This window comes from Geotrypetes seraphini, chromosome 3 (genome assembly GCF_902459505.1).
Source record: "Geotrypetes seraphini chromosome 3, aGeoSer1.1, whole genome shotgun sequence".
Classification (NCBI taxonomy): Eukaryota; Metazoa; Chordata; class Amphibia; order Gymnophiona; family Dermophiidae; genus Geotrypetes; species Geotrypetes seraphini.
Window position 1 is genome coordinate 269,119,594 of NC_047086.1, and position 13,805 is coordinate 269,133,398.

Genomic DNA, 13,805 nt, shown 5'->3' on the forward strand with positions numbered 1-13,805 from the left:
ATAGAAGGGGGAGAAAGAGAAATGAAGCAGATGCTGGGCTGAAAGGGGGGAAAGATGGGCAAATGCTGGATGGAAGTAGGAGAAAGAAGGGTGGATGATGGATATTGAGCCGGTGCCGTGACGCAATCCAGCCTACCGAGGCATCCCCTACTGAGAACAGGAACCAACTCTGCATTCCCGGCCTTTGTATGAGGGAGGTCTGGTGCCCCAGAGTAAGGAGACCTGCAGCCATAGAGCACAGGACTCCCACGGGGATGAAAACAGGCCTACCTAAATTCTGGCAATGCAGGCATGCAGCTTAAATACAAGTCCGGCGTTGCGGCGGGAAACAGCCATGCTGAGCAGTGAGCTCAGCACGTACACTGCTGAAAGCCTTGCTTGCTGATTGGTCCGGCGGCACGGAGCAGTGAGCTCAGCACGTACACAGCTGAAAGCCTTGCTTGCTGATCCCGCCCCGCCATGCCGCCAGACCAATCAGCAAGCAAGGCTTTCAGCTGTGTACGTGCTGAGCTCCCTGCTCAGCATGGCTGTTTCTGCCACGACGCCGGACTTGTACTTAAGCTGCATGCCTGCATCACCAGAATTTAGGTAGGCCTGTTTTCATCCCCGTGGAAGTCCCATGGGCCAGGGGGGCGTCCCTGTGGGAGTCCCGTGGGCCAGGGGGGCATCCCCATGGGAGTCCTGTGGGCCGGGGGGATTCCCGCAATCCCCATTCCCATGCAGACCTCTACCTCAGAGGCAGCAAAGCTTGCCTCTCCAGCTGAATTCCCACGAGCTGGGCAAGGATTGGGACATAGTGGACATTTCAGATGAGCCTGAGACTACAGCTGAGAGGCAGCTAGAAGGCTGGGAACCCATGGACATTAGTGAGCCGGTTATTCCTGGATGGAGACTGGATGCAATGGATACAAGCTGAGCAAGGTTGGAAGTGATTTTGCTATTTTTGTTTCTTACCTTTTTGCCTGAAAGTTTTGGGACTAAGTTTGTTTGTATGCTGAATTGTTTGAGCTTCCCAGAGCTAGCCCCTGAAGCACTCAAATTCCTGAACTGTTGCCTTGGTCTGTGTAGCATTCCAAACTATGCAGCCTTTGTCCCTCTCAGCTCAGCTGGAAGCTAATAAGTTGGAGATAAGATACTCAAGGAACATACAGAGGAGTTCCATTTGAATGAGTTCCCTATCTGCAGGTATTCTGTGGGAGAGCTTCAAGGTTAGCAGTTTTTCTTTTTGGTTTTGTAAAACTTTATTTTTCATACTGCAAGAGTTTCTGTTTGCTCCTCTCTCCTGGTGAGGGAATATTGCTGGGACTATCCTAATCTCAGAGGGCTGGTGAAGAGGACTGAGGTAGAAAGACTAAAGTCCTGCCAAAGTCTTGTATAAATTTGCGTTTTGAATTGAAGCCAGGCTGTCGTTTGTGAAGCCAGTGTGGCCAGTTTTGGTTCTTATACAAAATGTATTGAAAAGTACTGCAATCTGCTAATAATACCAGGACAGTTTAACCAGAGGATGTGTGCGTTTTTCCTTGCCTATCCTCACTGAGAACATTGGACCTTATTGTTTTCACACTAGGCGGTTGCCTAGATAGCCTGAAGGATTCCCTGGTTGAAGGGAATGCACTGGGAGCAGGTACGGTCGCGAGGAACCCAGCTCGCTGTGGTGATCAGGAGCCCGTGGGTTGCGACAATATATATATATATATATATAATAACTGCCCCATACAATAAATCTTATCTCAATAACATCGCCTACACACCTGGGTCCACAGACCGAGAGTGTGTCGCATTACAGGGTTAGATATCTTAGCTATAGTAAAAAGTTGTGAGTATTGGAGCCAGGGTATCAGCCACAACGGAGGCATGCCCAATATCTCCTGCTCCATATGCACCCATGATTTTCCCCTATCCCATTTCCAATTAATTAATTAAATCTTGTAATTGGGCTGCTTGGTAATAATATTGAAAATGTGGCACTGCCATTCCCCCCCAATTTCCTAGGTTGGTACATCATCACACGGGATACCCTTGGAGTTTTATGTTGCCATTTATAAGCAAATATCTTCCGCTCCTGAAGTTTGGCATATCTCTCTCCCCTCCTTCCCTTCCATGGTTTGGAGTCTCTCTCCTTTTCCTCCCAGTGGATTGACATCTCTTTCCCTCCTTCCATCATCCTTCTCCGGAATTTGACATATTTCCCTTTCTTGAGTCATCTCCCTCCACCAGTCCAACATTTCTTTCTCTCTGCCTCCTGCATGCTTCCACTCCTCCAGTCCTCATTCCCTCCTCTAACCAACATCTCTCCGTCTGAGACTAACTTTTCATGCTCTGCCTGCTTCCTCTCCCTCTTCCCCTGATTTATTTAATTTTCTATACCATTCTTACAGGGGAGCTCAGAATGGTTTACATCAATTTCCTCAGGTACTCAAGCATTTTTCCCTATCTGTCCCAGTGGGCTCCCAATCTATCTAATGTACTTGGGGCAATGGGGGGATTAAGTTACTTGCCCAGGGTCACAAGGAGCAGTGTGGATTTAAACCCACAACCAGTGGCGTAGTGAGTGTGAGAGGCACCTGGGGCAATGGCACCCCTCCCCACCCTCATCTTTGCCACCTACCCCCATCAACTCCTTCACCTCCCCTTTCTGCTGCGCACATGCGCGCCCCTTCCCCTGTACTTTGTTAAAGGCTGTGGTGCGAGCAGAATCCCCAACCTGCTGCTCATGCTAGCGTGGGTTCTTCCTTTGATGTCACTTCCTAGGCATGGGTCCAGGAAATGATGTCAGAAGAGCTGATGCTGGAGCGAGCAGCAGGTTGGGAAGGAGAAGAGGTCGGGTGCTGATGCCCCAACCAAGAGGGCATCTTGGTGGCATCTAAGGTTGGGACCTTAGGGTCCTGCTAAGGCTGTAGCTTTAACCACTGCACCACACTCCTTCCCTCCTTTCTGCCCTACCCATCAAACATCTCTCCCTCTCTCTCCATGAGTCCAACACTTTCTACCTCCTGCATACTTTATCTCCCTCTCCTTACCCCCTTCCCTCGAGTGTGACATTTCTCTCTCCTCCCCATCCCCCCAGTCCATCTCTCCCTCTCTGTCTCCTTGTGCGCTCTCTCTGCCCTGGCTCTTCTCTATCCTGCCCCATGATTTACCTTCATTTGCAGCCCAAAGGACATTGCCGGTGGCAACCAGTCACATAATCTACCCTGCCGTCGGCACTGGTGTCTCTTCTGTACTAGAGAATTGCACAGGGAGAGAAATCAAACCCATCTCTGCTGGAACCAAATCCATTCCTGCCTGTCCCTACTGGAATCAAATCTATCCCCACCCATCCCTGCTTTTCCATCTCTGCCCATCCCCATAAACTTCAGAAGTAGTTATGAATTAAATAGATTGAATTAGAGGCTTTGTTAGAGACCCATATACAAATAATCAGACACTTTTTAAATTTGGAAATATTAGTTGGGAAGAATATATGCTTTGTAAATGGGCCTCTGCCAGACCCTCTAACGTAAATATAAAATATAAATATTCTAGCTGATGAGGACCCTCAAGCTATGTCAGCTGAAGACTAGAGGTCTGCACGGGAACGGGGATTTTAGGAATCCTGCGGGTCCCGCAGGAATACCCCCCTAAACCACAGGACTCCCACGGGGACCCCCCTATGGCCCACGGGACTCCCACAGGGACCCCCCTCTAGCCAACGGGACTCCCACGGGGACGGAAGGCTTTGGAAGCAAGGTTCGTCCATATAATATAATGGACACGTCAGCCTTAGTAAAAGAGGGGGTTTATAAGTTAATTACCTGAACAGAAAACAAAAAAAAGGGTTCCACCAAAGAGATTCCACAAGGAAAACAGCAGCGCAAACACAAAAGAAACTGTGGAATTGATGATCCTGTCAGAAGTAATTGCTGCTTTTTATGGGGACGAGTGGGGATGGAGGTAATTCCATGCGGGGATGGATGGGGACGGAGAGGATCCTGACGGGGACGGGTGGGGATGGAGAGGATCCTGGCGGGGATGGGTGGGATTTCTGTCCCCGCGCAACTCTCTACTGAAGACTTCCTCTGAAGGTGACCAAAAATCCTTTTTACCAAGTTTGGCAGGCAGCAGAAGCAGCATCACTAAGCCGTAGATGCTGCCAGCTTGGTAGACGGGAGCTCTGGTAATGTGTGGAGGAGGACCTCAGCTGGAGGTGCTTGCGGGTTCTCACTAGCTATATCAAGGGTCAGCAAGTACTTCAACACTAGAGAAATAAAACCAGACATGCATTTCTTTTTCTGTTGAACAGAATACATAGACATCTGCTATATGCATTTCCCAAAGCTAACATATTTCAGTCAATAAATTCCTTTTTTTCAAATCTTTGATGACTAGAGATTTATTTTTCTATCAATTCAGTTCCAGTTTCTCTTTTTCTGCTTTCTTGTCTTCTGTATTTCTTCCTCTATCCCCTCCACCCCCATGTGCAACATTTTATTTATTTGATTTTTTTAGCCCATCCACTCAAAGGAGTTCAGAATGAGTTACTAATCAGGTACTCAGGCATTTTCGCTATCTAATGTACCCGGGCCAGTGGAGGATTAAGTGACTTGCCTAGGGTCACAAGGGGCAGCACAGGGTTTGAACCCACAAACTCAGGATGCTGAAGTTACAGCTGTTACCATTGTCTCTCTCTCTCCCTTACTGCAAAAGGAGAGAGAAGGGGATCCAGGGTGCATCTCTCCCACCCCTTCTTCTGCAAAATCCAACATTTTTCCCTCTCTTATTCCCTGGCTTCTAATCTGTACAGTATCTTTTGTCCCCCACCAGCCCCATGCCCAACATTTCTTCTTCTATCAACCCTCTCCAACACCATGCTGTATCTCTTCCTTCCTTTCTTCCCTCCACCACCATGGTCAACAATCATTCATCTTGCATCCCTCTTCAAATGTCCCACCCTTCCCTCTCCACAACAACCAATGTGTCTCCCTCCTTCCTCTCCACCACTACCAACAATTCTCCCTCTTTCTTCCTTTCCCCATGTATACCATCTCTCTTTCCCTCCCACTCCATGCCTCTATGTCCAACAATTCTCCTTTTCCCTTCCCAACCGGCAGCATCCCTTTCCCTTCCTTCCTATCCCCCAGCCCATGTACTTGTCTTTCCCAACCCTTTCCCAGCCCATGCAGCATCTGTCCTTCCCTGCCTCCCCACCCAGCTATCTCCCCCATCCCCAACGGAATCCTGTTGCACAACCTCTCTCTCCAACTCCCCATAATTTTAAATCTTCAGACAGATGGCAGCAGCAATGAGGTATGCCTGCTGCTATCTGCCTGCCCTGAAAATCTTCATTCTGCAGCAAATTCCTGTTCCTGTGTAGGCAGGATGCTGCAAAATGAAGGGTTCTGGAGCAGGCCAATGGCAGCAGGCTCATCTCGTTGTTGCTGTTGCTGGCTGCCTGAAGATTTAAAATTATGGCGGCCAGGGAAGAGTAAGGGGGCAGGGGGCAGACTCCCTGAACACTATCTTGGTGGGATGTCAGCACCTCTCTTCCCTCCTACTCCTTTCCGCCACTCATGCCTTCCTTTTCCATCCCCTGTACCTCTAGCTCTTCCCTGGCGTGAGCAGCGTCTCCAACCTGCTGCTCGTGCTGGCCTCGGCTCTCCCTCTGCATCACTTCCTGGTTACGAGACCAGAAAGTAATGTCAGAGTGAGAGCCAAGGCTGGCACAAGCAGCAAGTTGGAGATGCTACTCATGTCAGAGAAGTTAGAGGTATGGGGAAGGGAAGAGGCACACACACGTGGCAGTGGGGCAGGGGAGCTGAGGTGGCCCACCTCACTACATCACTGGGAAGGGGCACCCATGTTGTGGAAGGGGCGGGGAAAGGTGAGGAAATTTCATGTCCACCCATTTTTGTGTAAGCCCTCCTACAATGGCTATGCCACTGCTGGGAACATCTAAGCACTTATCTCCTTTTCACATATCAAATGTGCTTTAGAGAAGAGTAAAGCTTTATAAAATTACCCCCTACATGTATAAGTGCTGGCATCTGTACATGTAAGTAGGTTTCTCCAAACTACACAGCCAAAGAGAGTCCTGCTTGAAACAGCTTTGAACATTAGAAAGGTAAGTACAGACCCCCTCCCCTGACAGTCACTACTCAGTCTCAGGTCCATGCAAGCAGTTAGTCTAACTTTATTCATTTAGCAATCTGAATATCGCTACTACAGCACTAATTCCTGGATATTCAGCATCAGCTGGTATCTGGTGGTTTTTTTTGTTTGTTTTTTTTTATCCATGGTTGTCTGCATTTAAAAAAATGCTGACTCCCATAGTTTTAACATTAGCCATTTCAAAACAGGAAATATACATATAAATTTATGGTCTGCCCAAACTATGTCCAGACTACACTCCCGTCAAATTTGTGCACAGTCACATTTAGCACCTTTTCTAACATTGTCACTCATACCTCATATGCTGAGTTATTTATTGGGATTTAAAAAAAAAATGAGTCTCCCAAAGCAGTGCATAATAGCTACAGTTCAAGATAAAACTTACACTCTTGTTACCAGTAATTACCAAACGTAAACTTGGAGATGTGCAAATTTGAATCCTAGCAATGGGACTATAATGAAAACAGCACCAGACCACATGGCATGTTTCACCTTCTTCACTTGCCTCCTAAATTACAAAAAAAGAGTTATCCTGACATACGTATCTTTATAAAATAGCTGAGTGTTACTTAGCTCCCAATTGGGGCCAAATCCAAGGATATGAACAGAAACTGAACCTAAAAGGCTTAAATGATGTTTGTTCAGTGCTGTTGGTGTAGTAACTGCTTCCAATATGTAAAATATCTGCAGAATTTGAGCCTTTTTTTAAAACAAGCATCTACAGCTTGTCTTGAGCGCAGTGAGAAGCTTGCAGAGTACTTGCAGGGGTGTGGGCTTGCCAGTGACGTATTTCTTTGCAGCAGCCTCAGTGCTGTGCGAGAGAGGCAGAGGCAGTCGTTGGCTGCCGCAGACATGGGCCGCCAGAGCAAGTGAGGCAAGCAGAAGGAGAGAGCAGGGTAAAAGGAGGGGGAGCCATGCAGTCATTGGCTGATGCAGACATTAGCAGAGAAAGTGCGACAAGCAGGGCAAGGCAAGAGTTGTGTGCCGTACATGGGGAAAACAGAGAAGGATAGGGCTGCTGCAGCCGGTTCAAGGATGTAGGCGATCAGCCGAAGAGCTCCAGTGAGCCGGCAAGCTCACCATGAAGAAACACTCAGCGAGGGTTGCCCCTCTCAGTGCTTGTAACAGTCCAGTCCTTACCCTCACCAAAGTGGAAGGTAATTCATGCATCCGCAACCACTGCGAAATTGGGATGGTGGGCACCAGGCTACCCTGTGGGACAGCTGCATTCAGAGCACCAGCTAATTCTTGGATACTTGGGGGTGCTGAACTTGGTATGTGGTATTGAAAAATGATGGACTAATGTTTGGGTTGACAGAGATTATACTGAAAATTATTTTCATTGGTCACTTTTTGTGGGAGGAGGAGGGGTGAGCGGTGACGATGGTGGCAATCGCACCTGGGATGGTTGAGTGCTAGGTATGATGCCTGTAAAATGAAGAATAATGCAGATATTTTAAACCCTATCGATGAACTCAATCACTTTCTGAGGGGCAACTCCAGAGTTCTTTGTTAAGTCACTACTATTATTATCCACTTTTTTTCTTGCTTGGTTTATCAAATGCTGCTTACCTGCTATTGTGCTGCTGCTGAAGGTCACTTTTCTTCTCTTTCTTGGCTGTGCTCATCTTCTCGTGAAATGTTCATTATTCATTCTAGTGGCAGACAGCTTGCTAAGTAATTGCTGCGATTTGTGTTCACCAAGATCCAGGAAATTAGCAGGTTAAATTGTGACCACCAGCAGGGATGAGTCATATGCTGTGAAGCCTGTTACCGGCACTCACCACAGTCAGAGAATGTTCATAAACCCTGTCCCAGATTGTGATGCTGGGGGTTTAAGATATATTTATTTTAAATCCCTGTCTATGCAGGTTTTTTTTTCCTTTTGAAAGTTAGAGGAGGATTTAATATACAGTGCTACTTTGAACTTGTTTGCCTGTATTTTCTCATTTTTTGAGGGGGGTGTGTCTCTAATTTTGTAGGCTAGATCTCCCTGACCTCTGAAGTCAGGGAGGTTGAGTGTAACACATGACCAGTTTTCAGGACATAAGTATCACAGTAGCTATTCTGGGTAGGGTGTTCCAATTATTTTATAGCCATCCTAACCAGTTGGAATTCTCTCCTACATACAGTACCTCCAGTCAGCTAGTTAAACCATATATTACAAACACCATAATATCCCTGCCATTTAAATTTAAAGATTTTAGCTAATTATATTTTCCTTGACCTCCACTCTTATTTTTGCTGAATTTTCTCATCACTTTACCTGTAACAAAAATCCCTTTGAGCAACCAATGCCATTCAACATTGTCTTTTTTTAGAGCTTAGGACCTGGTTGTGCATGGGTGAGTTCTTAAACTAGAGAGACTCACTCTAGTGCAGTCAAGTGCTTTACAAGCTCCTGCATGCAGTTCTGCCAACATAAATATGTCTGATTTGTAACAACCCTGCTGTTCCAACAATGCACCTCTCCTGAGTAGATTACTAATAATTTCAAATTGCGCCAAACAATCTGATGAGCATGGGCGATGCCAGTAACAGTTACAGTAAAGGTTGTTCTTTCCAATATGAGAAGTGGGTACCACTACCACTGTTCTGGCCAATAAAAAGAAATGTTGTAAGTCCCCTAGGAATTTACATGAGAGAAAAAGATAGTGGGCTGATGGCAAGTAAGGGAATATAACTCTCTCCAGCAGTCATTTAGATAGGAACATTTTCTTACTGTATTATACAGCAGTTGCTTTTCAGAATTCTCTCTGGTGTATTTCAGTCTCTATCACTCTAACAGTAAATAGGATCTTGTATCAAACCATTCCTTTTACAAGATCATTGTTATGCAATGAACCTTGCTGTAGCAGACTTTTTAATGACAGCTAAACCCTAAAAGATGCATGCCCAAGCATTGGAAGGGAAGATTATGTTCTTACCTCAATAATATTCTTTCTGGTAGAAGGGTACAAGAGTCTTGACAAATGGGCGAGTTTGAGAACGAGTTACATTTTCTTTGGCTCCAGCTCCTCCTCAGTTCGTACCAAAGCAGTGTTATATTTATTGATGTAAGTGATAGATTTTTTACTTTGTAAATGTCTGTTTGAAATGGTGAATGTTTTATTGTAAGCTGCCTAGGTGGATAACAAATATTTTAAATAAATAAATATAAGAAGAGAAATAAATAGGAAAGGGTACAAGGGATTCTCTCCGAAATAGCCAATTCTGTTCTGCTTTTTAAATAGTGTTGAGAATCAAATCAATTTCAATATAAAATATTGTTCAAACATGGTACAAAACATATGAGACAAAAGAAAAAATCAAGGTGGAACTAACAAACCACCTACCTGAGCGCAACCAACACAAACATTGATGGAGATTCAAGAGGTACTCCTATAACTGTACAATTGTGAAGTTACAACTCTCTTAAAATACTTCTGACAGGCATAAATCCAGCAAGCTAAATGGAAGTCTGATAGAGTGGGCTGTCAAGACTCCTGTACTCTTCTAACAGAAAGGAAGATTATTGAGGTAAGAACCTAATCTTCCCTTGTGGTGCAAAGGGTACAGGAGTTTTGACAAGTGGGATGTAGTATAGCAGTTTCTGGAGTGTAAGGACGGATAGATGAGCCTGCTGTCATCACTGCGGACCCAAAAGTGGTGTCCATATATGCTGCCATGTCCACTCTGTAAAAGTTTGTAAAAGTATGGAGGGTGGACCATGTAACCACCCTACAAATCACTTCATGCGTTATTGCCTGGGTCTCCGCCCATAAAGCCACCACACTTCTAGTGGAGTGAGTTTTCAAAGATATTGGCAGCTGTTTACCACAGCCAATTTAAACAGAGGCAATCACCATGCAATCCATCTGGAGATACCTTAGAAGCTGTCTTTCCCCACTTGCCATACCATACCATGCAGGTTCTTATACCCCGCAAATATCAGGAAGGATTCATTACAGTTAACAATGATTCTTAGGCATACATTATAGTTATAGTGAGAGTACTAGATTATAAATGAACACAATTCTTGAGAGTTACAATGAGAAGATGTGTGTGTTTAGCAATTTCCTGAATTGATAGTAAGGAGAGGGTTGTCGTAAACATATTGGAATCTGAATGTAGACTCAAATAGCTTTTTTTCAGTGAACTTGAGAAGGAAAGAGCGTTTAAATTGTTGAGTTGTTCTTGTAATAAAGAAGGAACTCATGACATTAATGTCAAAAACTAGCCCATTTGAGTTCTTTCCATATATGGTCTTATAGACCATACGAGCAATCTTAAACTGTATTCTTTTTTTTCAGTTGCAGCCAATGTAGCTTCTTTAATAGCAGGCTGGCCCTCTCAAACGGACTTTACCAAAAGATCAGCCTAGCCTGAAGTAGTTGCAGTCTTTTATATTCCTTCTCTGTAATACCACAGTACAATGAGTTGCAATAGTCCAAGTATGGGAGAAGGACAGCCTATACAACTATCCTAAAACTGGTCTGGTTTAATTGTTTTAGTCTGAAGAACAATTTCTTGACCAGAGAGTTAATCTGTTCTTCAGAGGTTAGGTAGAAATCAAGAGTAATGCCCAGTATGTTTGATGTTTTCTCTATCACATGTTTTCTTCTTATAGCCAGAGTCAATTCTGTATAAGGTAGAGAGTTGTAGCAGGGCCGCCATCAGGGCAGTACTACCGGTCCTGCATTCAGGGGCCCGGAGCTGACAGGGGGCCTGGGCTCCCCCAGGGTCCTAGGCAGTGTTCTAAGGCAGGGGCGCCAGTAACTCGCCAAGGCAAAGTGAGTCGATCACCCAGGACTCACTTTGCCTTGGTGATCTATCGGGCCGATCAGTCTTCCTCTCCCCGATGTCAATTCTGCAATCGGAGAGGAAGTTCGGGCTAGCCAATCGCTGCCTGGCTGGGCGGAACTTCCTCTCCAACGGCAGAATTGACGTCGGGGAGAGGAATGCTGGTCGGCCCGAAGCAGGGAGAGCATGCGTCAGCGTCGGCTTTGGGGCCTGTTATCCATTGGTAGGTCCTGTTCCCCGATGGCAGTGGCTTGGGGAACGGCAGGGAGAAAGAAAGAAAGGGGGCAGGCAGGGAGACAGAAGGAAAGAAGAGAAACAGAAAAAAAAGAAAGGGGGCATGAAGAGAGGAAGAAAAAGTTGGGGGAGGGAATGAGATGTGGAGGAGAGGAAGCATACAGGCTGAAAGAAGGGAAGAAAGATTGGATGCATAGTCAGAAGAAGAAAGTGCTACCAGAGACTCATGAAATCACCAAAGGTAGGAAAAATGATTTTATTTTAAATTTAGCAAAGTGGAGGCAGTATTACCACAGTTTTCAAAGGAATTTGCCCAAATAACTTAATAGTTAATTGGGTAAATTCCCAGAGATGAAAACTTCCCTTCACTTACTATGCACAGTTCTGAATTTATATCTGCTGTCTATATTTTACAATATGGTCCCCTTTTACTAAACCACAATAGTGGTTTTTAGCACAGGGAGCCTATGAACGTCAAGAGCAGCGCTGGGCATTCAGCGTAGCTCCCTGCGCTAAAAACTGCTATTGTGGTTTAATAAAAAGGATGGGGGGTATATTTGTCTATTTTTTTATGGTTGTTACTGAGGTGACAATGCATAGAGTCATCTCTCTTGACTTCTTTGAAAAAAACCCAGAATAGGAATGATAATTAACATTTTCTCAGCGTATAGTGTGCTTTGTGTTTTTTAATTTTATAGTTGGTAGATCATTTTGACTTGGTCATTTTAAAGTAGCTCACAAGCTCAAAAAGTTTGGGCACCTCTGAGCTAGAGCGTTGAAACTGTGTATTTCTATTTTATCCCCCCTTTTACAAAACTGTGGAGCGTTTTTTAGCGCCAGCCGTGGTGGTAGCAGCTCTGATGCTCAGAATTCTATGAGTGTCAGAGCTGTTACCACCGTGGCTAAAATCCACACTACAGTTTTGTAAAAGGGTGAGGGGTTAGTTTGTGATGACATATTCCATACTAGGCGAAGGTGTTTTCTGTGTTCTGTTTGTTCAAAAGACATGGTTTTCTGTTAGGATTGACGGTGTAGGGTTGATCTGTGCTGGTCTGGCTTGTTTAGTTTTACAATGGGTGTATTGATGTACTGCTCACTGCAATATGTAAGATGCTGCCTTTTCCTAGGTACTCATGTGTGACGTGTGGTTTGTTACTAAAAATCATGTTTTTCTTACAGATGGGGGGGTGCCAAAAAATGATGGGCCCCGGGTGTTACATATGCTACGTACGCCACTGTATGTAAAGATACCAGAAAGCTGGCGTAGCAAAAACTTTAAGTAAATTGTTATTCTTCTAAGTTTTGAGTATTTAACCCTCCCACAATCTCACGGGCACTCGTTTCAAGTTTATTGAGATTTTGATTTAAACGCAATATCAAATATTTTCAATGCGTATAACAAAAATAAATTTGGGGAAAGAAATAAAACCGTTTGAACAATAAACATACAAACATATCCATAGATGATTAAAATTACATAAGGAGTACAAGGATAAACTACATTTGTTTAAAAATGCGTTCTCCGCGCCTGCTCATAAATTTGTTGACTGGAAGGATCCAGCAATGTGGCCAGATGTCATTCAGGACAAAGACAGAGAAAGAATTGTGCAATTTGGATTAATGATGGAAGATGATTTAAAGCAAATGGCACAGTCTATGAGTAAAGATCTTGACGGACTTTCTTTTTATGAATATCTCCTCTATGCCAAATCACCCAATGGACGTGAGAAGATTTTAAGGGACTGGCTTAGGTGGAGCATTAGCAGAAAAGTATGTGTGTATTCGGCCCATGGAAGAAGAGGGGGGGGGAAGGGGTGCATGGGGGCCCCAATAGGATTGCTCAGTAAGGGGCCCAGAAATTTCTGATGGCGGCCCTGAGTTGTAGGCACAGAACTATAATATTTGTGTTAAAACAAAAAGATGATCCGAAAGACAAAATTAATTTGTCACTTCTAGGTAACGGAGAACTCTCCTAACATCCATCAACTATTTTTCTTTGAACCCGTGGCCTGGAACACAGAAAGCCTCACTTCCTGATTAACATGGAACGCCCACAGCACCTTTGGCAAAAATGAGGGGACTATATGGAGTGTAACCCCAACCTCCTTAAGTTTGAGGAACTGCTCTCTGCATGAGAATGCCTGTAATTCTGAGATTCTTTGGCCACTAGGAAAAACATTTTTATGATCAGATCCTTCAGAGAAGCCTCTTGTAAAGGTTCATATGGGGGTCTTAGTGAGACTATGCAAACCATGTTAAGGTTCCTAGCTGGAAAAGGTTACTGCACGGGGGATGCAGCCGCAGCACTCCCTTCAAGAATTTGGCTACATCTGGATGAGAAACTAAAGAAACTCTATCCACTTGATCACTAAAGCAGGACAGCCCTGCTACCTGCACATTGAGAGAACTAACTTCCAGACCTTTCTTGAGATCTGCTTGCAGGAATGCTAGGAATACAGCCATTGGGACTCTCAATGGTTCCTCTTGCTCCTGTGCTAGAACATTTTCCAGGTCTCGGCATAAGCTGTCACTATCACTAGCTTCTTAGACCATAAGGGAGTCACTATGACCACCTCTGAGTAGCCCTTTTTCTTCAAGGTATTGCACTTAAAAGCAATGCAGCGGCAGTTTGAGACACCTGT

General features: G+C 44.8%; 1 protein-coding gene across 7 annotated transcripts in view; it reads left to right on the forward strand.

Annotated features, from left to right (window-relative positions):
• Window positions 1–7,035: 7,035 nt before the first annotated feature.
• The window catches only part of SLC35F3 (solute carrier family 35 member F3), a 391,027-nt gene continuing 384,257 nt past the window's right edge, over window positions 7,036–13,805 (forward strand). For 5 of the 7 annotated variants that reach the window (XM_033938617.1, XM_033938612.1, XM_033938613.1 and 2 more), the window contains exon 1: window positions 7,036–7,421. In XM_033938617.1, the coding sequence (XP_033794508.1) occupies window positions 7,229–7,421 (193 nt within the window). In that variant the 5' untranslated portion in view covers window positions 7,036–7,228. The remainder of the gene's footprint in view (window positions 7,422–13,805) is intronic. The other 2 variants (XM_033938614.1, XM_033938616.1) reach the window with 1 other exon arrangement.